General features: G+C 42.4%; 2 protein-coding genes and 1 pseudogene across 5 annotated transcripts in view; 1 reads left to right on the top strand and 2 right to left on the bottom strand.

Annotated features, from left to right (window-relative positions):
- Window positions 1-3,354, bottom strand: part of PRORP (protein only RNase P catalytic subunit) — a 180,390-nt gene extending 177,036 nt beyond the window's left edge. Inside the window, exons 1-3 of one of the 2 annotated variants that reach the window (XM_059710595.1) lie at window positions 3,223-3,354; window positions 2,812-2,919; window positions 1,195-2,471 (exon numbers count right to left, since the gene is read on the bottom strand). In XM_059710595.1, coding sequence (XP_059566578.1) covers window positions 1,195-2,177 — 983 coding nt within the window. In that variant the 5' untranslated portion in view covers window positions 2,178-2,471; window positions 2,812-2,919; window positions 3,223-3,354. The remainder of the gene's footprint in view (window positions 1-1,194; window positions 2,472-2,811; window positions 2,920-3,222) is intronic. The other variant, XM_059710598.1, reaches the window with a different exon arrangement.
- Window positions 3,355-3,360: 6 nt separating this feature from the next.
- Window positions 3,361-23,794, top strand: part of PPP2R3C (protein phosphatase 2 regulatory subunit B''gamma) — a 28,833-nt gene continuing 8,399 nt past the window's right edge. For 2 of the 3 annotated variants that reach the window (XM_059710617.1, XM_059710610.1), the window contains exons 1-7: window positions 3,361-3,498; window positions 7,215-7,342; window positions 11,355-11,459; window positions 12,253-12,365; window positions 13,483-13,580; window positions 14,437-14,507; window positions 20,028-20,160. In XM_059710617.1, coding sequence (XP_059566600.1) covers window positions 3,441-3,498; window positions 7,215-7,342; window positions 11,355-11,459; window positions 12,253-12,365; window positions 13,483-13,580; window positions 14,437-14,507; window positions 20,028-20,160 — 706 coding nt within the window. In that variant the 5' untranslated portion in view covers window positions 3,361-3,440. Of the gene's footprint in view, window positions 3,499-3,527; window positions 3,552-7,214; window positions 7,343-11,354; window positions 11,460-12,252; window positions 12,366-13,482; window positions 13,581-14,436; window positions 14,508-20,027; window positions 20,161-23,794 lie in introns of those variants that run through there. The other variant, XM_059710614.1, reaches the window with a different exon arrangement.
- LOC132241715 (large ribosomal subunit protein uL22-like) lies at window positions 17,490-18,130 on the bottom strand (annotated as a pseudogene).

Below are 23,794 nucleotides of genomic sequence, written 5' to 3'. Positions count from 1 at the left end.
TACCCTAATTAGTGGCATTCAAAATACTTATTTGCTCAACTTATTTCTTCTTTCCTCTTACATATATCACCGTGATTCTATTAATTCCATTGCTTTCTCTTCTTCAGTTCTTAATTCAGAATCTCATAATCTCTCATTCAAACCTTAATTGCCTCCAAACATATTTGTTTTCAATTTTAACCCCTCTCCAAACTTCTTTTCTCACTGTTTTGGCAGTTACCGTTCTAAAACTCCACTCCTAGACCAACACTCTTGATAACAGAATTAAAATCTAAAATCCTTGCAAAGATTTTTCACAATCTAGTGCCTCTGTTGATATTCAATAAGTTTATTAAATAAGATAATTCAGCCCTAGTAAGTTTGGCTCAGTGGGTAGAGTGTCAGCCCTTGGACTGAAGGGTTGACGGTTTGATTATGGGACCTTGGTTGCAGGCTCCATCTGGAGCCCAATTGATTTGTCTCTCTCACATGGATGTTTCTCTCTCTATATATACTGATGATATATAGTAGAAAAAGAGGGGAGGGGGACAAAAAATGAGAGAAAAGGAATAAAATTTGAGGAAATAGCCTGAAGCAAATGAATGGTGAAGAAATGAGAAAGTTAAAGACTGAAGCAATAAATAGGCACGGAGTCAGTAACTTAAAGAAAAGCAAAAGAAAGACATTGAAGAGCTTTGGAGCGCGCAGTTTAATGATAGAAAGATCTAAAATGAACTGTATGGATGAAGATTTTTCATGCTAATGCTTACATATCAGGTTTGATCAGGATCTCCCCCTCCACTCTAACCATCCAAGTTGATAAAAATGCATAGATTAAACAGAACACATCATACCAGTCACTAGGTTTCAGAACTTCTGAAAATACTAATACGACCCAGACAGCTCGTTTTCTTGCTATAAACTCCAGCCACAAGTGCTATTCATAAGTACTTACATCTTGCCAGATCCTTCTAAATAGAAAAATACATAAAACTACAAATTCTCTATAATTTCCCTTTAATGTGATGAGTAGAGATTAACACAATTTGTTTATGCTGCTTTTTTTAGAGAAAGAAGATTTTGTCTTAAAGGGAAACAAATCTTAATAAGAGATGGAAAAGGTACTATAATCTGAATAATCTCAGCAACCAATAAAAAAGGTGGCTATATAGGTATTAAAATAAAAACATACAGAAAAAGAAAAATCAAAATTACCTCTCAAACCATGTTTTTATACTGTGTGCAAATGATTCCCCAGGATATAGCTGATTATTTCTTAGATACAAAAGAATGTCTAGCAGTTTCTTTGAATATTGATCATCTTTTATGTCTTTTCCAAAATCAAAGAAGGCTTTTAAAGTTTCCATCATGGGAATAAGATCATGATCTAACAATTCCTGAAACAAATTCCAAGCTGTGTTTACATCTTGATGAAGGAGGGCTCCCTGGATACAGTCACCATAATTCTTTTTTGAAGGGATCATGACTTTTTTGATGTCCTCTAACAGCAGCAAGGCCTCTCTCCATCTGTCTGAGTGGATCAATCCTCGGATGAGAAGAGTGCTTGCCGAAGATTCTAAACTCTTGTATCTGGCTTTCAAGATTTCGTAGACATCAAAAACTTCTGATGTCTGCTTATGAAAGACACAGAGACACAGATACCTGACCAGCAAATTATAGCTTACAATACCATTGTTTTTTGCAGCTACCCAGGCCAGCAAAGATTTGGCCACATCTATAGAGCTATTGTAGGTAATCATCCGTGCAATGATCCAATCTTCAAAATTAGCTCTCCCTTTGAAATCTTCTTTAAGTTTATCCCACTGCTCTGAATTCAAAGGTTGTGTTGGGAGCTGAATACTGTTTCTCTCCGGTGGCAAGGCATGATCGTGACTCTGAGGATTCATTTGAGATCTCTTCTTAGCCGCTCCAGCTGCAAAAAGGTGAGGAAACTCAGAAGAAACTTTATTACTGCCCTCATCTTTTCTGCGATATCTGGCCTTGGCAATCAGATTTATTGCTTTGGTATTTTGTGGAGACACTGTATTAAGAGAAAAGAACTTCGGCTGGTTCCTGATGCCATAACAGTCTTTCAGAAAGAAAAAGTTATAAGAGTGTCCTGGGCCTACTACTCCAAGGTATGGGTTGTTTTTCCAAAGCTTCGGAAAGCTTCTAATGCCAGTGAAACAGAAAGTCATTATGCAGTGAGATCAGCAGATGGTGAAGAAAAGCCCCTACTTCTACCGCATAATTAAGGAATTAGGGGGTGGGGGTGAGGGGACGAGTTGAAGCGCAACTTTTTAAAAGATGATTTTCAATTTCTCAGAAAAACCAAGGCTCTGCTTTTGAGGCTACTTAATAGCAATGAAGTCTTATGAGTTTTCTCCCTTTAAAAAAAAAAAAAATGTTGATCCGGGGGCATCCGATCTCCGTCGCAGTCCGCAGAACCGGGGCAGCAATGTCTGGTGCCGGTTACAGTGCAGTCCGCGAACCTGAGGAAAGAGCACAAGGAGGGCCGCCCAGTTTCACTCACGGGAATCACAACCGTCCTTGAAACGGGATCGGATCCCATGGCTGCCTCGCTGAAGGGGAGGCGTAAAGTCGAGCCCAGAGGCCCAGCCCCACCAGCAGCAAGGGCAGCGGCGAGAGCAGGCTAGGGGCCCGGGCTCCGCATAACTGTCCCCAGACCCCCAAACCCGAAGGCCAGGGAATGGGCTGGGGGAGGCGGGGGAGAGCGGGCCAACAGCTCAGGTAAGGGAGGGGGCCACCAAGGGCTCCGCCTACAGCGCACAGATCCATCACAAACCCAGTTCACTTCATTCAACAACTCACCGCAGCGCGCACGCTTTGTGAACGCGACCATAACCGCGGCGGAAACTACCGGGTCCACAATGCACCGCGACGGCCCCGCCGCGGGGGCGTGGCTGAGCTGGGCCAGGCCTGGCGGCGAGAGAAAGGCGGCTTTGAAGCTTTTAGTGATTTTAGTGGCAGAGGGAGCCTACGGGGGCTGATCAAGGCGTCTACTACATTTAGGGGAACCTTAGGGCCTCCATATATCCTCAAGGAACAATAAGAAGAAATTGTGGAGAAAACGCTTCCCGGAAACGCCAAGGGACTCCTGAGTCACGTGGTGCACACGCGCCAAGGCCCAAGATGAACTAAAAGTACGGGCTCCCCTATCCTGCACCTTTACAACCTGGCGCTGTGCGATTGGGAAGCTGCCTTAAGGACGTAATTTTCCACCTTTTCTCCCGCCAGCTTTCCCCGCTGTTGGTGGGACCGCCGCGTTCTCCGCAGTGACCACATTCCCCGTTTCGCCTCCTCAGCCGACTTCCGCCCGAGTCCAAGATGGCGGCCGGGCGGCCTCCGCAGCCTCTCGGAGGCTGGCGGCGGGTTGATGTCTGAGCTGGTGGCGGGGGTAGCGATTAGTTGATGCCGGAGCTGCTGGGCGGGAGTCAGTCATGGACTGGAAAGAAGTGCTTCGCCGGCGGTTAGCGACGCCCAACAGCGGCCCCAACAGTGAGTCCGGGAAGGGCCGCCCGCGGAGACAGCCCGGCCCTCACCCCCTAGAGGTGGGGGCAGAATGGGAGGGGCGGCGGCGGGGGGCCGCGCTTTCCGCTGCTGTGAACACTCCCCGAGAAAGCGGGTGGAGTGGACTGTGGTTCAGAGATCGAGGAGGTTCACCCACACTTCCCCGAGGAAGGATGTGCGGGCGGGGGAGCTCCCAGATGGAGGAGGAATGAGAACCCTGGTCCAACAACTCCGGGGTCCTACCGCCCTTTTACTATCACTTTCCCTTCCCTCCTTATCCATTTAAATGTCATACTCCATTTTTCTTTGTCCCTTTCCCCATCCTTCACTCTTGCTTGTTCACCAACCTGTTTAAACTCTTTCCTGTTTCACACCTGCACCCAGGGCAGCCGAAAGTGCCGGAGAAAAGCGGAACCGGGCACATTGTCTCTCACTTTTGATTCTTGCCCACTAACGCAGCGGTTCTCAACCTGGGGGTCCAACGACCCTTTCACAGGGGTCGCCTAAGACCATCGGAAAACACATATATAATTACATACTGTTTTTGTGATTAATCACTATGCTTTAATTATGTTCAGTTTGTAACAATGAAAATACATCCTGCATATCAGATATTTACATGACGATTCATAACAGTAGTGAAATTACAGTTATGAAATAGCAACGAAAATAATTTTATGGTTGGGGGTCACCACAACACGAGGAACTGTATTAAAGGGTCGCGGCATCAGGAAGGTTGAGAACCACTGCACAAGACGTTCACCCTCCTGCAGTCCTCACTTCCCAGCCCTCCAGCCTTCCACTGTAGCCGCCTGCTCCTTACCCCCAGCCGCTGAGCTTGTCTGTGTAAGTGTTTGAGTAGAAGCAATCAAGGCTCCTCGCCTGTTCCCACCGAGTCCGTCACCGCCCCCACTTTGCTTAAAAATGGGGAACTGTCAGTTCCCTGTTTGAGACAGTCCCTCCACTCCAGCACTAGGTCGTGTCCCCTTTCTTTTATTCTCTCTCTTAATCGTCATCAAATGTTCCTTATCTGCTGGAGCATTTCCATCAGTTCCAACAAACATGCTGTCACATCCCTCACCTTAAAAAAAGGAATTTGGTCTCCTAGCCCCCTCCAGCTTTAGCCACATTTCTCTACACGATTTATAGGAAAACTTACTGAAAAAGTTACCTGTACTTGTGCTTTCTCCTCCCCTTCATTCTTAAAACCCACTCCATTGCATGTCTGTTCCGTGCTAATTACTGTTCCAGCTACAGCAGTAAATACAACACACAGAAACCCTGGTTCTTGTAGAACTTACACTTTTGCATCAGAAGAGATGATGAAATAAGCAAATCATAGGGCCTGTACAACTTCGGTTTGAGACTGTTTGCTTCCCGGGTGTGCTAGGTCCCGTTTTTGCCCACTCAAGGATATGTCCTCTCGCTCCGGCATTCTGGGTTTTTCTTTCTGTCATTCACAGCAGCACCTTAACACGGTGGTATTCCTCTCACCTTAAAGAGACTCTTAACTTCCACTTCCAGCTATGCCTTCTCTGTTCCCCTTATATCTTCCTCCTACATATACTTTCTTTTTTTGGTTTCTAGGAGACATACACTCTTATTTTTCCTCCTGCCTCACCAGTCATCCCTTCTCAGTCTGCTTTTTCTTCCTCTTCTCCCCAACAACTTAACACTGAGTGACATAGGTTTGGGACTTAGAAGTTACACTATGAAAGTTGAAATGATAAAGGAAGAAGAAATGAAAAAAAAGAAGAAATGTCCAAAAATAGGAGAATCAACAGCATGGTCTCATAAAAGCCAAGAAAAGGTTAGACTCAATAGTATCAAATTTGACAGAGAAGCCAAGGACAGGGGTATCCATTAAACTAAGCAACAGAGTGGAGGGGTAGTGAAGGGTAAAGGGGCCAAATACATGGGGGTGGAAGATGATTTGACTTTGGGTGCAGCGCACATAATTATACAGATTATGTATCATAGAAATGAACACTTGAAACCTCTATGATCTTATTGGACAATGTCAACCCAATAAATTTAATTTAAAAAATAAGCAATTAGGTCATTGGTTGCCCTGGCAAGAAACTCTACAGTTTCTGTAGAGTGGTATGAGTAGAAGCAGGCTTGCATAAAGAAGGGATGAGAGATACAAAAGCAGAGATGGCCAACGTAGGCTTTCTTTTTGAAAAAGTGTATGAGAAAGGAAGGAGTTATGTGTGGTAGTAGGTAGAAAGGAAGGACTTTTGGGGGGTGGGGAGATGGAAGAGACCTCTGTGTGTTTGTAAATTAAAGAAAAGCCAGTAAAGATGAAGGAATTGAAGGTAACTGAATGGGGGAGGGAGGGAGAAGGAAAGAAGTGATGGGACAACCAGAGAATTACAAAGGCTGAGATTAAGCACTCGGGTAAAATGGGAGGTTTGCCTTGGATGAGAGAGGAGATACCTCTTCCCTTAAAACTGGCAGGAAAAAGTAAGGTACGGATTTGATACCTTCCTGCCCTCCCTCTTCCTTTAGGTGTCTATGAGTGTCCATGGGCAGTAGACTGCTGTGATGAGCTGGGAGAGATGGCCACCTGTTGATGGTGAATACAGAGGGGGTTTGAGGAATGTAATGACAGTTTGAAGCAGTCGGTCAACAAGAGGAATCAGCAAGAGAACATCAAGGGCAAATAAAGATGTCCTGGTGTTTTGAAAAGCTGACTTACTGATTGTAACCATGAAGTAAATTTGTGGGACCAAAATTGTACAGTTTTCTCCAAAGGTCTGAAGCCATGGTAAACAAGATGTTAGGATTGGTCTAAGAGTAAAAATTAACATGGCAGATGTGTCAGAAATGCAGGCATAAGAGGAGTTTAAGGGAAGGAAATGAGACCAGGAAGAGGAAAATAAACTTTTGAGAAAATAGATAATAGAATTAGAGACCTCAGTGAGGCTAAAGTGCAGGTATTATGGTAGTGAGGTTTTGAATAACCAGGAGAGAGAAATTATCTGAGTATATTAGAGTTTAAAATTTTAGAAGAAGAGCAGATGAGATCTGTGGTCTTGCCATGGAACTGAGTGACACAGTAGAGGTAAAAGCAAAAGCCTTCAAGGTTGAGTCACCCACATGTCTGCTCTTCCTTGATGCTTGCAGGACATTGAGGTCAAGAGCCCTGTGCACCAGTTATCAAGATCCACAAACAATTGTGGAGGCATGGCTATGACAGCTCCCTGCCAGCAGCAGGCAGGTGGAGAGGTTGGAGAGTAACAGCATCCAGATATGTGAGCTTCAGAGGAAAGGGTTTTCGGAGGAAGAATGATTACAAGGCTGAAACTTCATGAGATGAAGGGCTGTGCCTGTTTTCTCAGCGCCCTAGCATCAGTGACTAGTATAGGGTTCAATATGTAGTAGGTGCTCAATAAATATTTTTAATTGAATGAATTAGGAACATGCCGTAGGTCTATAAGAGAGGCAGTGGTTTGAGGAAGAAACAAGTATAGTGATTAAAAAAAAAGTAGAGGGAGCAGCTGAGAGTGAAGATGTAGGAGAGGCTGTTTCAGTGGAAGATAGTGAGTCTTGGTATTTCAAGAAAGTTAATATAAATGTTTAGTGTCTAAGCACAACCGTGAAGACCTTTTTTGCACTGTAATTAGGCTATACTAGATGACCTGAGAAAAGTATTATTTGATTTTAAAAGTGCTTTCCCCCTGAATCTATTTAATTAACAGGAAAAAAAAGTGAACAGGAATTAAAAGATGAAGAAATGGATTTATTTACCAAATACTACTCCAAATGGAAAGGAGGTAGAAAAAACACAAATGAATTCTACAAGACCATTCCCCGGTTTTATTATAGGGTAAGTGGTATCGAAGCAAATGTCTTGCAGAGTTTATAAATGAAATGCAATTTTTAAAATGGAATAAGAATATTTTATAAATAAATTGAGGGTTATATCCTTTTTTTTTTTCATTAATTCTTACCTGAGGATATTTTTCCTTTGATCTTTTAGAGAGTGGAAGAGAAAGAAACATCGATGTGAGAGAAACACATCAATTGGTTGCCTCCTGCACGTGCCCGACCAGGGCCTGGGCCAGGGCCAGGGAGGAGCCTTGCAACCAAGGTGCCCTTGACCAGAATTGAACTCTGGACCCTTTGGTCCACAGGCCAATGCTCTAGCCACCAGCCAAACTGGCTAGGGCTGGTTATATCTTTTTTAAAAAATACATTTTTATTAATTTCAGAGAGGAAGGGAGAAGGGAGAGGGAGAAATAGAAACATCAATGATGATAGAGAATCATTGGTCAGCTGCCTCTTGCATGCCCCATACGGGGGATCAAGCCTGCAACCTGGGCATGTGCCCTGACCAGGAATCGAACCTTGATTTCCTGGTTCATAGGTCAATGCTCAACCACTGAGCCATGCTGGCTCTGTGGGACTATATATCTTAAATTTTATATATTTATTATTTCATTTTAGTTGATCTCACCATTATTTTGGAGCTGATAAAATCCTGAGTTTTCATATAAATTAAGATCACAAAGTTGTTAATTGCCCCCTCTTTTTGAGTTACAGGCTTTTTCTTCCTAATTTTTATTATGGATATTAGTAATGGGTGTTCTGTTGGATTATGTTGTCAGGCTTTTTGTAAGATTTAGGATTACCTGACTGATAACAATTTTTTTTTAATCCTTACCCAAGGATAGAAGGGCGGGCAGGAGGAAGAGAGAGAGTAACGTGGATGTGTAGAGGGACACATCTATTGGTTGTCTCCCACACTCACCCCAACTTCCTGGGGATCCAACCTGCAACCCATGTATGTGCCCTTGACCGGAATCGAACCTATGACCCTTTGGTATGAGAGCCTACTCTAGAACCACTAGTCACTCAGGCCAGGGTTGATCACAGTTTTTAACTTTGCTTTTTACTTACGTTGTAAGGTATATAATTTTTTGTTCAAGGTTAAACTGAAAAATAGATTAAGAATGGAAAGTTTGAAGAGTTACACTTATTTATATGTTTCTTTGTGCCAAAATTGTAAAGTGTTTGAAGAGGGTTACAGATTAAAACATACCTTAAGAAAGCGATTTACATACAGAGAACAAATTGGTGGTTGCCAGATGGGAGGAGGGTTGGGGGCTGGGTGAAAAAGATGAAGAGGTTAAGAAGTACACATTGGCAGTTATAAGCCCTGGCCAGGTGGTTCAGTTGGTTGGAGGGTCATCACCTACACCAGTGGTCAGCAAACTCATTAGTCAACAGAGCCAAATATCAACAGTACAACGACTGAAATTTTTTTTGAGAGCCAAATTTTTTAAACTTAAACTATATAGGTAGGTACATTGTTATTAACTTAATTAGGGTACTCCTAAGGCTTAGGAAGAGCCACACTCAAGGGGCCAAAGAGCCGCATGTGGCTCACAAGCTGCAGTTTGCCGACCACGGACCTACACCAAAAGGTTGTGGGTTTTGATTCCTGGTCTTGGCACATACCTAGGTTATGGGTTCAATCCTTGGTCAGGATTCATATGGAAGGAAACTCATCTCTCTCTCTCTCTCTCTCTCTCTCTCTCTCTCTCTCTCTCCTCTCTCTCTCCCCCTCCCTCTCCCTCCCTCTCTCCTTCTCTCTCTCTCTCCCTTTCCCACTTTCCCTCCTTCTCTCCCACTCCTCCCTCTCGCTCTCCCCCCTCCCTTTCTCTCTCTAAAAAAATCAATAAAAAAAGAAAGCTATTTCCAGCTAAAATTTAAAGTGACTGAAAAGAATAAGACTTATTTAGCATTATTATGTAAAATGTAACCACTGTTGGAGTTTTAGATGAATGTATTTGTAGCACATTCTTTCTCTTGTTTCTTCTCCACTGCTTCAAAGCACTTATCTTTGGTAACCATTTAACCATTGAGAGAGAGAGAGAGAGGAGAGAGAGAGAGAGAGACACACACACACACTGATTAGCTGATTGACTAGACACTGGAGCATAATCCTAGACTCAGCCTCACCTCTGAATATTTTTTCCTTCTCCACTCCTTCCTTTTATTGGAAGGGATGGTTATTTTAGTTTTTGGAAATGAAAGATGAAAACCCTAACCTCCGATTTGAACCAAGGAATACTTAGGTACATCTAATGAGCAAAGATATAGAAAAGGAAGACAAAATCTTAAAAAAAAAAAAAAAAAAAAGTTTGAAGTTGAGTTGGAACTAGGTGTACCAGTTAATAATAGTGGATTTTGTAATCAAAGAAAACACAGTAATTTCAAGAGAAACATCAAAAGTGCTTTATTCAAAGTAATGTCCATCGATAGCTACACATTTCCCCATCTTTCAGATAATTTGTGGATACCGTCCCAAAAGTCACAATTCGATGCAAAAAAGACTTTCTTTCGTGCCGTTGAAGCAACATTTTTACTGTTGACTTTTCGGTTTTCCATTTGTCTTTTGTTCAGTTGATGTGGCACCCATTTTCCTTCCTTTAAAATCTTTCTCATTGCTTGTAAACAATCAGAAATTGTTTGCTGAGCAACATTTAATCTTTCTGCAAGTTGTTTTTGAGTTTGACACGCATCTTCATCCAATAATGCTTGTAATTGTTGGTCTTCAAACTTTTTTGGTTGACCTGGACGTCTTTGTCTTTCACATCAAAATCATCATTTTTAAGGTGTTTAAACCAGCATTCACAAGTATCTTGAGATGGAGCATGTCCACCATAAGCTTCCCAAAGTATTCAGTAGCACTTTTCTTCAAAATAAACTAATGAATTAAAACTTCCCCCAAATGCCCTTTTTTGGGCACAAAATGCGACATTTTTAAGTGTAAAAATATCTATGATGTTAACACCTTCAGCAAATTTGACATATGAAGTTTTGAAGCTTGTTGTCAATACAACAAAATAGCATACATATCAAATCGCATATATATCAACATATGTGTAACTCCATCTATTGGGAAAAAAAATTCTCATTATTAACCAGTACACCTAGTAAGTCATTATAAAGCCCTGCTTATGGAAATCACCCCAGTGGGCAGTCTGCTTGGAGACCAACGTAATAGACACTGGCTTGATCATCTCCAAAGTGAGGTGATTTAGTCTCAAAAGACATAATTTGGTAAGACTGTGGATCTTCAGATAGTCCCAATATAATTCTATGTCCACGTATGGTTACAGTGGAAACAGTGCTCTAAGAATTGGTCATTTGTTGGTTACTGAATTCTCTGTGGATCTCTTTTTGTTCAATGAACTTTTTAACTTTTTAAAAATATATGTTTTTATTGATTTCAGAGGGAGGAAGGGAGAGGGGGAGAGAGTTAAAAAAAAATCTATGATAAGATAGATAATCGATTGGCTGTCTGCTGCACACCCACCACTGGGGATTGAGTCACAAATCAGAGCATGAGCCTTGGATTCCAACTGTCACCCCCTGGTTCATAGGTCAATGCTCAAATACTCAACCACTGAGCCACACCTGCCAGGTTAAATGAACTTTTTAAATGAATGATGACTTGAAATTAAGCAAAATGGAGATATAAAAAGTAATTGAGGAGTTGAATACATAATTATTTTATGAGATCATGTACATTTTACTTAATCCAATAGTCTAGAACAGTGATGGCGAACCTATGTCGCATGTCAGAGGTGACACACGAACTCACTTTTTGGTTGATTTTTCTTTGTTAAATGGCATTTAAATATATAAAATCAATATCAAAAATATAAGTCTTTGTTTTACTACGCTTGCAAATATCAAAAAATTTCTATATGTGACACGGCACCAGAGTTAAGTTAGGGTTTTTCAAAATGCTGACACGCTGAGCTCAAGAGGTTCGCCATCACTGGTCTAGAATGTAAGTATTGAAATTAACTACAATGTATTTTTAGCTGCCAGCTGAAGATGAAGTCTTACTACAGAAATTAAGAGAGGAATCCAGAGCTGTCTTTCTGCAAAGGAAAAGCAGAGAACTGTTAGATAATGAAGAATTACAGGTAAGAAAGGAATAAAAGCTTGCTTTGGATGTTAGCCATTTCTTATTTGTACTACTTACATCATACAGGATGTCACGGCTGCCTTAATGGAGAGGTGCCTACAGAGTGGGTGAAAGACAAGCTCTGGAGAGATGGCTTCCACTAGAAACAGCGGCAGAGCTTGTGTGGGCCCATCTCCCAAGCATAGTTTTGTTTTTTAAAGTCCCTAGGTGATTCTGATGGAAGGATAAAGTTGAGAAACCCCTACTGTAGAGTCAAACTGCAGGGGTTCAAATCCCAGCCCTGCTCTGTGATTTTGGGCAATGTACTTAACATTTTTGTGCTTCAATTCTCATCTGTAAAGTAGGCATAACAATATCTAAGTATATAGTAATGTAGATTAAAGAGGCAATGTATATGTCTATTTTTATTGTTATTAATTAATCAGAAGAATAATAGGGGATGAGATTCATCTTAATATTAACTCTACTATCAGACTATCAATTAATGCAGTGATTCTCAACCTTGGCTGCACATTAGAATCACCTGGAATCTTTTTAAAATCCTGATTTCTGGGCCTCATCCTCCGGAAATTCTGTTTCTTTGTTATGAGGTGGGGCCACAACATTAGTAACAAAGAAACAGAATTTCTGGAGGATGAAGCCCGGAAATTAGGATTTTAAAAAGATTCCCAGGTGATTCTAATGTGCAGCCAAGGTTGAGAACCACTGATTTAATGTAAATAACATATTTAACTATGCCTTTAAGTTTTTTTCTGTTAACTATAAATCTCCATTTTTGCAATTCTTATAAGAACTTATGGTTTTTGCTGGACAAGCACCAGACACCACCTATGATTGGAGAGGAAGCAATGATTAATTATGAAAATTTTTTGAAAGTTGGTGAGAAAGCTGGACCAAAGTGCAAGTAAGAATAATATCCTATATAATAAAAGCCTAATATGCAAATTGTCCCCTTGACCTGGAATTTGACCACTCCTTATGACATGCAGTTACCACTAGGGGGTGTCCCAGAACATGGTGGGTGTTGGTGGCACTGGCAGTGGAGGTGCTGCCGTTCCCCAATGGGCCCTGACAAGAGCGGGACCACAGTGGGATGGTGGAGCAGGTGAGCAGGTGGCACCAGGCCAAGGTGGGTGCAAAGCGGGGCCCAATCGCCCCGCTGATCGCCCTGCAGACTGCGACCAGCAGCGGTTCCTAGGCGCTGAGGGAGCTGGGCAGGGTCCGATGACTCAGGCGGAGTGGGGCACGGGGACTCAGGGGTCCAGGTGCTGCCCAGGGCCCAGAGGTCAGTTGGGACCTGCCCTTCCACACCAGACACTTGCGCTTAGATCGCCAGCCAGGCTTAGGGACTGCACCCGTGCACGAATATTGTGCACCAGGCCTGTAGTTTTTAATAAAGGGATATATTTCATTAAGCATTTTAAATACCTCAAATGTTGATGAAAATTTAAGTCAGTGGTATGACAATTTGAGTCAATTTTGAGTTATTAATGAAGTTTAAAAAATTTAGTAAAGAGAATTATATTGGTATGAATTCATTAAAAGAAATATGACATAACACTATAGGCCTTCATTTTTTTTTTTCAGTTCTTATTTTTTAAAATTTTGTTTTATTGCTTAAAGTATTACAAAGAGTATTACATATGTCTCCTTCCCCCCCCCCCCTTGAAATTCCCTCAGCCTCCCCTATCCCCCACTGTCTTTTGTCCATTGGTTATGCTTATATGCATGCATACAAGTCCTTCAGTTGATATCTTACCCCCGCCCCCCCACCCCCCAACCTTCCCCAGCTTCCCCAGCTGTAGTTTGACAGTCTATTCGATGCTGCTCTGCCTGGGCCTTCATTCTTAAGACAAGAGAATGTAAAGAAGTAGGACAATATTTTTGAACTATAATTCTCACTGTTTTTTCACTACTTTGATTTTTAATTGTTTGAATTTATGCTGTTGTTTGCTAATTTATATAGAAGTAATTTTTATGTTACATAGCAGATGATTTTAATCCTTATTTCCTTTCCCTAGGCAATTTTTCACAGCAAAAGTCTTTGCTAAACTCCTTCATACAGATTCTTATGGAAGAATTTCCATCATGCAGTTCTTTAATTATGTCATGAGAAAAGGTGATTTCATTTTCATTGTGCTCTCCCTACCTGGGAATCAAGTAGGGTTTTGGTCCCTGCTTTTAGAGTATCCCTCCTGTGCAAAACAACTCTCTTAGTAAGTTTGAAAAGCAGATTTTCTTGCCTTTTGAACAAGATTTTTTTTTCCTAGTATGATTCTCTCCTAGAACTACTAGAACTGAGATTTTCTGCCATAGATTTGAGTTCGTCATTATAAAAAGAAAAACAAAACAAAAACCTCACATCTTAAAGATAATAACTATCTAGATATATCAAAAGCCGAACCAAGAGTTTTAATGTGTGGTAATTTGAAATTATTTTAATTCACTGGTAATTTTATTTCACCAACATGGTTTGAGCTGCCTGAGAAGATAGTTTCAAACTCACAACTGTAGTATGAGTTTCAAAGAGTTTTTACCCAACAGCTGGAGTTGTATGATTCCTATAAGTTCCATAATGATCTGTCAAGTCTTATGTATATGTATATCATCTTTAATTTGGTGGCAATAGTTAACCGCCGTAGAATAAAAACAGCTTGTTAAAAGCATAACATTGCACTCGCTGTCCCTGTTTGGTGGAATGACAAGTTTAATAAGAACAATATCCTCAAGGGCATCAACTTTATTATCACATTAGGCATTGCAGAATTGTTGATATCTGCCATTAATTCTCTGGTAGGTTTTTGTTTCATTTCGAACAATTTTAGGGTTAACAAATAAGTAATATGAGTGAGAATAAAGATGTTCATAAAGATATTAGCTTGTCCCTCTGATATAGCTCTTTATCTCCTTTTGTCCTTATATATGCTAAAGAATAGCACTTAGTAATTACATTTCATTTTCTTGTTTATTGTCAGTTTGGCTTCATCAAACAAGAATAGGACTCAGTTTATATGATGTTGCAGGACAAGGATACCTTCGGGAATCTGTAAGTATTAATCTACTTTAATAACTATGATAGACATGAAAATGTTAAGAGTGGTTACCACTGGGTGTTGGAATTACAGATGGTACTTTTTTTGTTTGTATCTCTGTTTTTGTTTGTTTTTACAAATAACATGTTAGTAAAAAACCTTTTAAATGTATATTGACCACAAAAATTCATTTTTAGATTCTTTTCTCTAGTCTTTAGAGAAAAAGCTTTTAATAGGAGAAAATAAGAATGTAGTGTTTTAATAGGATTAAAATCATTGAAGAAACAGTGAAAAACTTGTGATTATTCATGAGTGTTATCAGTGTATGACTGTTTTAAAATGTAAAAGCTAGGAATTTTTCCTCTTATAGGAAATATATAAGAGAAAAATAATGTGACTGTCTTCCCACCAATAGGTTTGGGTTTAACGTCAGTTACCAAGAGGCTGTTTGGTAATTAATACCACTAGGTATTAAAGTAGTTAGGCCAGGTTATCAATAGAGAATCATAGTCTCATGATCTAAATGGCTCTGCTGCTTCTGAGTGCAGGAATCTAAATGATATGTTCATGCTTCTTTTCAGCTCAGGCTTTTCCCACCACATACAGAGTGCTTTTTAGGGTTGTCAGGGAAAGGGGCAGGGAGTTAAGCATAAATATGAAACAGGTTAATTAATTGCTTAAATAAATATAAATTAATATTAGATTTTAAGACAAATTCCCTGTTATAGTTTGTTTCCTGTTATAATATTTTAGTGTCTTTTTTGTCCAGATTTCTGTAGATAGAATGTTAGCTCATACTGAACATTTACACTTGAAAACCTTTCTGAGGCCCTGGCTAGTGTGGCTCAGTTGGTTGGGCATCATCCCATGCACTGAAAGGTTGCTGGTTCAATTCCCGGTCAGGGCACATGGCCGGGTTGCAGGCTCAATTCCTGGTCAGGACGCGTGTGGGAGGCAGCCAATGTTTCTCTCTCCCTCACCCTTCCTCTCTCTCTAAAAATCAATAAACGATCAAAACAAAACAAAAACCTTGCTAGGGACACAGTACAGTTCTTGAACTTTAAGATTCAGATCAACTTGACAAGAAAAGGTTCTTGCTTTGCCCTGGCTGGGTGGATCAGTTGGTTGGAGCATCGACCCATACACCAAAAGGTTGCAGGTTTGATCCGCAGTTTATGAAACATGCAGGAGGCAACTGAATGATGTTTCTCACATCAATGTTTTTCTCTCCCCCTCTCTCTTTAAAATCAATAAAAACATATCCTCAGGTGAGGATTAAAAAATAATTATTTTTTAAAAAGGTTCTTTTATCCATCTCTCTCTAGCAATGAAGACATATTAGCCACCTATTGATACTTTCTCAGATCAGATACTAGAGTAGTTTTATAGCTCTAATAATTCTTGTCAGCAGTTAGTTGGTTTACAAGACACACTTCCTTGCCCTGGCCAGTATTGCTCAGTAGTTGGTTGAGTATTGTCCCATGCACCAAAAGGTCAAAGGTTTGATTCCCAGTCACACCTCCAGGTTGCAAGATCAACCCCTGGTTGGATGTGACACATTGATGTTTCTCTCTCTTTCTTTCCTCTCTCCTCTCTCTCTCCTTACCCTCTCTCCCTCTCCCTTCCTCTTTCTCTAAAAAGCAATAAGAATACATTGGGATCTTTTTTTTTTTTTTTTAAAAGACACACTTCCTTTTGCTTGCCTCTTTCCAGGAATGGAAACAAAAATTGAAACAGGGATGAAGGGAGGGGAGAGAAAACAACAGTACATCTCTGTAGTTGTGTTTAAAAGGGAATAATTTTCCCTTCTCTCAAAGCAAAGAAATATTTCTTATGCCCTGGGCACTTTGCCTTTTGAAACCAGATCATGTATCTTCACTTAAAATACAGTAGTTTCCAGAACCAGCATCTGTAATTTGAGTAGTTTGGGCAAACTTTCATTCACTTACTAAATCTTACTAAATAAGCACTTAACAAACACCTAATTTGTGCTAAGTGCTATTCTTTTCTTTATCCTCACCTGAGGATATTTTTTCCATTGACTTTTAGAGGGAGTGTAAGGGAGGGAGGAGGAGGGGAGAGAAAGAGAGAGAAACATCGATGTGAGAGACAGTAACGACTGATTGCATCCTGCACACACCCCAATCAGGGACGGGGTGTGAACCCACAACCGAGGTACGTGCCCTTGACCAGTAATTGAACTTGGGACCCTTCAATCTGCGGGATGATGCTCTAACCACTGAACAATGGACCAGAGCTGTTCTAAGTACTATTCTAAGCCTTACTCTTATGTAGCTTTTTCTAGCAGAGTAGGGAGGCAGACACTAAATTATAAGCAAGATAATTTCAAATAATGACAAGTTCTATGGTGAAAATATAGAGAATGGGAAAGAGTATGATTGAGGTTGGGTTATTTTAGATAAGATGAAAGGGGTGCTTTTTTGAAAGAGTGATTGAATTTTAGCTGTGAAAGATGAGAAAGAAATCAGCCTTATGAAAATGTAATAAAGGGGAAACAGTAGGGTCAGTGTCCCCAAGGCAAAGTTAAATCTGATCTGTTTTGGAACTGAATGAAGCCAGTATGGCTAGAGCGTATGAGCAATGGTTAGAGTAATAAGGAGTTGAGTTGGGAAAGTAAGCAGGGACCACATGGGCCTTTTAGGGCCATGGTAAGGAGTTAGAATTTTATTTGAGACTGATGGGATGCCATTAGAAGTTGTAAGCTGAATCTGTCAGAATATGATTTACATTTTAAAACATCACTGTGGGTGTGTGTAGAATGGGTTGTAAGGATAGAATGAAAGAAGGCATATTTAGGCTACTGCAGTAGTCCAGGTGAGAGATGATAGTGGCCCAGACCAGTGTGATGCTGTAGAAAAATCCAGTAATGAATTAATTTGCTATATATTTTGGACACACAAAATTAGACGGGTGCTAAGTCGATGCAAAACTGGGCAAAGGAGTGAGTGTATTTTGCAGAGAGCAAACTACAAATGTTTCTTTTTTTTTTTTTTTTTTTACTTTTACTTAGATTTACTTTATGCTGAATTTACACCCGGGCCATAAGTTTTTGTTTCTTCAGTTTCTTCTGAGATATCTTTTTCTTCTGTGCAACCTCCTCTTCTGGTTTAGGAACAATCCGCTCCTTCTCAGTGAGGATCATCTCAATGTGGGCGGGAGAGCTCATGTATGGGTGAACCCGCCCGTGAGCTCTGTAGGTTCTACGCCGTATCTTGGGAGCTTTGTTCACCTGAATGTGCTCGCTCAGTGACCAGAGAGTCTACATCTAAACTCTTAAGTCAGCATTGCTCTCAGCATTTTTAAGCATGTGCAGCAAAAATTCAGCACTCTTTTTGGGCCACCGACCCTGTGTCCAGCCCCACTGTTTTGCCTGGGCGCACCTACCAACGCCACCGTGGTAGCGGCGGAATGGCACGCACTGCTTCTTCAGAGTGACGTCCTTCAGGTACTAGGTGGCCTTTCGAATGTGCATGCCCTTGATGGCCTGGGCAGTTTCACGCGTGTTCTTGAAGTGAACACGGAGGTTGGAGCTTCTTGATTTGCATGATTTCGTGGGGTTTTCTGGGTCTAGCGAATAGTGAACCATCTTCAGGGGTCACCTATGGGCGCTTTGGGGAAGAGCTACAAATGTTTCTTAATCATAGAAAAAAATCTTAAGTTCACATAATAAGATAAATGTCAAATAGATCTACATGGAAATATCATCTTTCACCCATCAGATTAGCATAGATCAAAAGGTTTGATAATACCTTGGCTGGTGTGGCTCAGTTGGTTGAGCATTGTCCTGTGCACCTACAGGTTGCGGGTCGAATTCCCAGTCAGGGCACATGCCTAGGTTGCAGGCTCAATCCCCGGCCAAGGGTGTGCAAGAGGCAACCAGTTGGCTGGTGTTTTGCTCTCACATCCATGTTTTTCTCTCTTTCCCTCTACCTTCCTCTCTAAAATTCAGTAAAAAAAAAATGTTTAAAAGGAGAAGTTTGATAATGCTTGTAATGAAGGAATGTAAAATAGGCCATGGTTTCCCCAAACTTTTTCAATTTTCAGTACCCTTATTGTCTCAGTAGATTTTTCATAGAACCTCTATACCAGAAGAAATACCTAAAAACTATGTTCCATTTATTAATCAGTTCTGAACAATAAAAGCATTCATTAAACTTAATTCTATTAAGTCTTTTGAAAAGAATAATACACTTAAGTTAAAAAAAATATTTTTAGGTCATTATTAAAGAACAATTCCCAGGGAGCACTGTACAGCCACTGAACCTGGGAATTAGATTTGACACAATCATCCTCAGTTCCTCTCTCACACTGATTTTCCTGTGGCACTTGCTTTATTACAGCAACCATCAAGAACCTAGCTTTGCTAAGATTGATGTAATCAAAAGGAATATATATTTAAAACTAATGTTGAAACTGTGAACTTCCCTGAGCCATAGCTCATGCAGTGTCTGGCAAATGTTGCTAAAATACCACATCCTGCTGCATCCCTGTGAGTTCAATGTAGCACTCCTGGGGCACAATTTGGGAACTGTTAATATAGCCTCCCGTTGGTGGTGGGAGTATAAAATGGATGTAGCCTTTATGGAGGGGTGGGCAGTTTACCATATCAATATCTGTCAAAATTATAAATATGCATATGTTTTGACACAGCAATCCACTTACATAGATTATATCATATTATTCTTCCATATCTATGAATGAAAAATTTGCTTAGCCACTATAGTATGTTTTTAGTGTTGCAGAAGATTATAAATAACCTAAATGTCCATCAATAGAAGACTAAATAGATTATGATACATCTGAAATATTTTTTAATTCTCACCAAGGGTATATTTTTATTGATTTTTGAAAGAGAGAGGAAGGAAGAGAGAAACATCAATTGCCTCCTGTTCACGCCCTGATTGGGGATTGAACCCGTGACCTAGGTTTGTGCCCTGACTGGGAATTGAACTCACAACCTTTTGGTGTACAGGACAATGCTCTAACCAACTAACCCACTGGTCAGAGCACCATAGCTTTTTTTTTTTTTTTTTTAAATAATAGAAGCTCTTTGAGAGCCAATGTGGAATGACTGCAAAGTATAGTGTTAAGTGATACAAGCAAAATACAGAGGAATTTGCATGGTATGCTTCGATATTCTGTGTTAAAGAGGAAAGGAAATATACATATACACTGTGTATGTATTGGCTGGTATGTGCATCAGTTATCTTTGGAAAAATACATCAGAAGCTGATAATATAGGTTACTTCTGAGGAAATAGGTGAGAAGAAAACTTTCCAACTAATACTCTTGTTCCTTTTGAATTTGGAACTATGTAGGATGCATCACCTATTCAAAAATATGTTAAAATTTAAATAAGAAATAAATGAATAAGAATAAATTTAATACAAACTACTAAGCTAGTTATGAATTAGTATTAATGTTGAACAATTTTTAGAACTAAAATTATATTCCAGTATGTAATGAAGAAACAAGATCAGACTTTAAAGTTTTATTTTGTTTTCATCTTTCAGGATTTAGAAAACTACATATTGGAACTTATCCCTACTTTGCCACAATTAGACGGGCTGGAAAAATCTTTTTATTCCTTTTATGTTTGTACAGCTGTTAGGAAATTCTTTTTCTTTTTGGACCCTCTAAGAACAGGTAAAATAAAATCTTATCTAACTTAGATATTATAAAAATATTACTTTTAAATCTCAACTAGAGAAAAGTCTTGAAATGTCATTTTTTATTTTCCCAACATGTCATTACCATCTATATATATAAAAGGCTAATATGCTAAGTGTCCCTCCAACCATCTGACCGGTTGCTATGACACACACTGACAGCCAGGGGCAGATGTTCAACACAGGAGCTGCCATGACGTGCACTGGCCATTTACAAAGAAATGGCACTGCATACCTGGTGCCAACAAAGCAACACTCAGCTTCCCTCAAGTAGGACCCAGGCCCCACCACCACCCCAGAGAGACAGCCCACCAAATTGCAGCCAACACCGCCGAGACCCCATGGCACAAAATGCTGCCCACAACCCAGCCCAGCCCAGAAACGGTGGCTGTGGGTGCTGGGTAATGATGTCACATAGCAATGCCTAGCAACTTCCCCTCCCTAGCAACTAGCCTCCTTGGAGTTTCTTCAGCTCAGTTTTATGGCCAGGTGCAAACATTTTACACTTTAACCAAATGTGAAGCGTTTTCATGTGACTCATCTCATTTGATCCTCACAGAAGTTCTGGAGTAGGTAGGTAGGAGACTCAGTAGAATCCTATTTTCTTTTCATCAGCCAGAAAACAGAGATTTAGAAAGCTTAGAAACTTGACCCGAATGAAAAGAAGTAAGAAATGGTGGACCTTGAAAATGACTTCAGGTTTTCTCACTGTGCAGAATGTAGTCAAACACTGCTGCAGTTACATATTTTACCCTTTGTTCTCCCTGCGTGATCTACAATAATAATCTGCATAGTGTTGATATTTACTGCTGTGTTGCTGACAATTACCTGAAAGAGAAGTTGGGGTGCTTCACTGGGCTGGAAAAAGTTTAGCTAAATCAGAAAGCAGATCTAATTAAGCAAGTTTATTCTATATATATAAAGCTCTTGCTAGCGCCAGTTGCACACATGTGTTTCCACCTGTCATTGTCGATCATGAATTTGGTTGACACTTCTCTTATAAAAAAAGAGCAAATAGCGATATTAAAATATTTCTTCTAATGAATTTCCTTTCAATGTGCACAAATTTGTGCACTGGGCCTCTAGTTAATATATAAAGATCTTTTATGATTTACTTGCACTAACCATAACCAGCTGTGTGACAGTGGCATGTCACCTAACATCATCTCAACTAACAGGGGCTGATGGCCGTCTTCAGGCTGGCCACGCCCCCCAGTAACGCAAGCTCTCTTTTTTAACATCTCTAAATGAAGTATGAACTGGGTAATTTATGACTCTCTCTAGTTCTAAGAAGCCAGTTATTCTGATACCAGAGGTCTGGTGCACAAAAATTTGTGCACTCGGGGGGATCCCTCAGCCTGGCCTGTGCCCTCTCGCAGTCTGGGACCCAACAGGGGATGTCCACCTGCTGTCTTAGGCCCGCTCCCTGGGGGATCGGGCCTAAGCTGGCAGTCAGACATCCCTCTGGCAGCCCAGGAGCCATTGGAGGATGTCCACTTGCCAGTGGGAAGCAGGCCTAAGCTGCAGTCAGACATCCTTAGTGCTGCTGAGGAGGCGGGAGAGGCTCCCACCACTACCACTGTGCTGGCAGCCATCAGCCTGGCTTGTGGCTGAGCAGAGCTCCCCCTGTGGGAGCACACTGACCACCAGGGGGCAGCTCCTGCATTGAGCGTCTGCCCCCTGGTGGTCAGTGTGTGTCATAGTGACCAGTCGTTCTGCCGTTGGGGTCAATTTGCATATTACCCTTTTATTATATAGGATAGAGGCCTGGTGCATGGGTGGGGGCCGACTGGGTTGCCCTGAAGGGTGTCCCGGATCATGGTCGGGGTCCTGCTGTGGTTCCTGACCAGCCTGGGTGAGGGGCTGAGGGCCGTTTTCAGGCTGGACACACCCCCTTCAAGGTAGCGATCCCCGCTGGGGTGCCTGGCCAGCGTGGGTGAGGGGCTGAGGGCTGTTTGCAGGCTGGCCACAGCCCCTTCAGGGTGGAGGACCCCGCTGGGTAGCCTGGCCAGCCTGGGTGAGGGGCTGATGGCTGTTTGCAGGCTGGCCAAGCCCCCAGCGGGGACCCTCACCCCATGGGGGTGTGGCCAGCATGGGTGAGGGCTGAAGGCTGTTTTCAGGCTGGCCACACCCCCTTCAGGGTGGAGGTCCCCACTGGGTTGCTTGGCCAGCTTGGGTGAGGGGCTGATGGCTGTTTGCAGGCTGGCCACAGCCCCTTCAGGGTTGGGGCGTTGCGCCGGGGTGCCTGGCCAGCGCAGGTGAGGGGCTAATGGCCATTTTCAGGCTGGCCACGTCCCCGTGTCGTCCCTCCCCACCCCCAACCCCCCAGCGACCCAAGCTGTTAGCCTCTCTTTTTGGGCTGGAAGCAGGTATCTGGGATTTATTTATCTCCTACTAGAGGACCAGTGCACAAAAATTTGTGCACTCGGGGGGGGGCCCTCAGCCTGGCCTATGCCCTCTTACAGTCTGGGACCCCTCAGAGGATATCCACCTGCTGGCTTAGGCCCGCTCCTCGGGGGATTGGGCCCAAGCTGGCAGTCAGACATCCCTCTGGCAGCCCGGCAGCCCTCAGGGGATGTCCACTTGCCAGCGGGGAGCAGGCCTAAGCTGCAGTCGGGCATCCTTAGTGCTGCTGAAGAGGCGGGAGAGGCTCCCACCACCACCGCTGTACTGGCAGCTGGCAGCCTGGCTTGTGGCTGAGCAGAGCTGCCCCTGTGGGAGCGCACTGACCACCAGGGGTCAGCTCCTGCATTGAGCGTCTGCACCCTGGTGGTCAGTGTGTGTTATAGTGACCAGTCATTCCCAGTCATTCTGCTTTTAGGGTCAGTTTGCATATTATCCTTGTATTATATAGGATAGAGGCCTGGTGCATGGGTGGGGGCCGGCTAGTTTGCCCTGAAGAGTGTCTAAGATCAGGGTGGGGGTCCTGCTAGGGTGCCTGCCCAGCCTGGGTGAGGGGCTGATGGCTGTTTGCAGGCTGGTCACACCCCCTTCAGGGTGGGGGTCCCCACTGGGGTGCCTGGCCAGCCTGGGTGAAGGGCTGATGGCTGTTTGCAGGCTGGTCAGGTCCCCCCCCCCCAGTGGTGACCCTCACCCCATGGAGGTTTGGCCAGTCTGGGTGAGGGGCTGATGGCTGTTTTCAGGCTGGCCACACCCCCTTTAGGGTGGGGGGTCCCCACTGGGGTGCCTGGCCAGTCTGGGTGAGGGGTTGAGAGCTGTTTTCAGGCTAGCCAAGCCTCCCAGCAATGGAAGCTCCAGCCTCTCCTTTTTTTCTTTTTTTTTTCTTTTTTATTCTTGGATTTATTTACCTTCTATAATTGAAACTTCGTAGCCTCGAGAGGAGCTCAGAGCCGGCCAGGGTGGGTGGGAGGGAAGCCTCCTCCTCACTCCAGCTCCGTGGCCATGGCCGGCTGAAAGCAGGTATCTGGAGTTTATTTAACTTCTATAATTGAAACTTTGTTGCTTTGAGTGGAGCTCAGAGCCCAACACGGCAAGCGGGAAGCTTGGCTTCCTCCATCATTGGGGCAACCAAGCCTCCTGCTTGCTCCAGCTCCATGGCTGCCGCCCGCCATCTTAGTTGGGTTAATTTGCATATTCGCTCCTAATTGGTT

The sequence above is a fragment of the Myotis daubentonii genome, chromosome 1 (assembly GCF_963259705.1).
Source record: "Myotis daubentonii chromosome 1, mMyoDau2.1, whole genome shotgun sequence".
In the NCBI taxonomy this organism is placed as follows: domain Eukaryota; kingdom Metazoa; phylum Chordata; class Mammalia; order Chiroptera; family Vespertilionidae; genus Myotis; species Myotis daubentonii.
The sequence above is the reverse complement of the archived record's forward strand: the minus strand, read 5'-3'. Positions and strand labels throughout refer to the sequence as shown.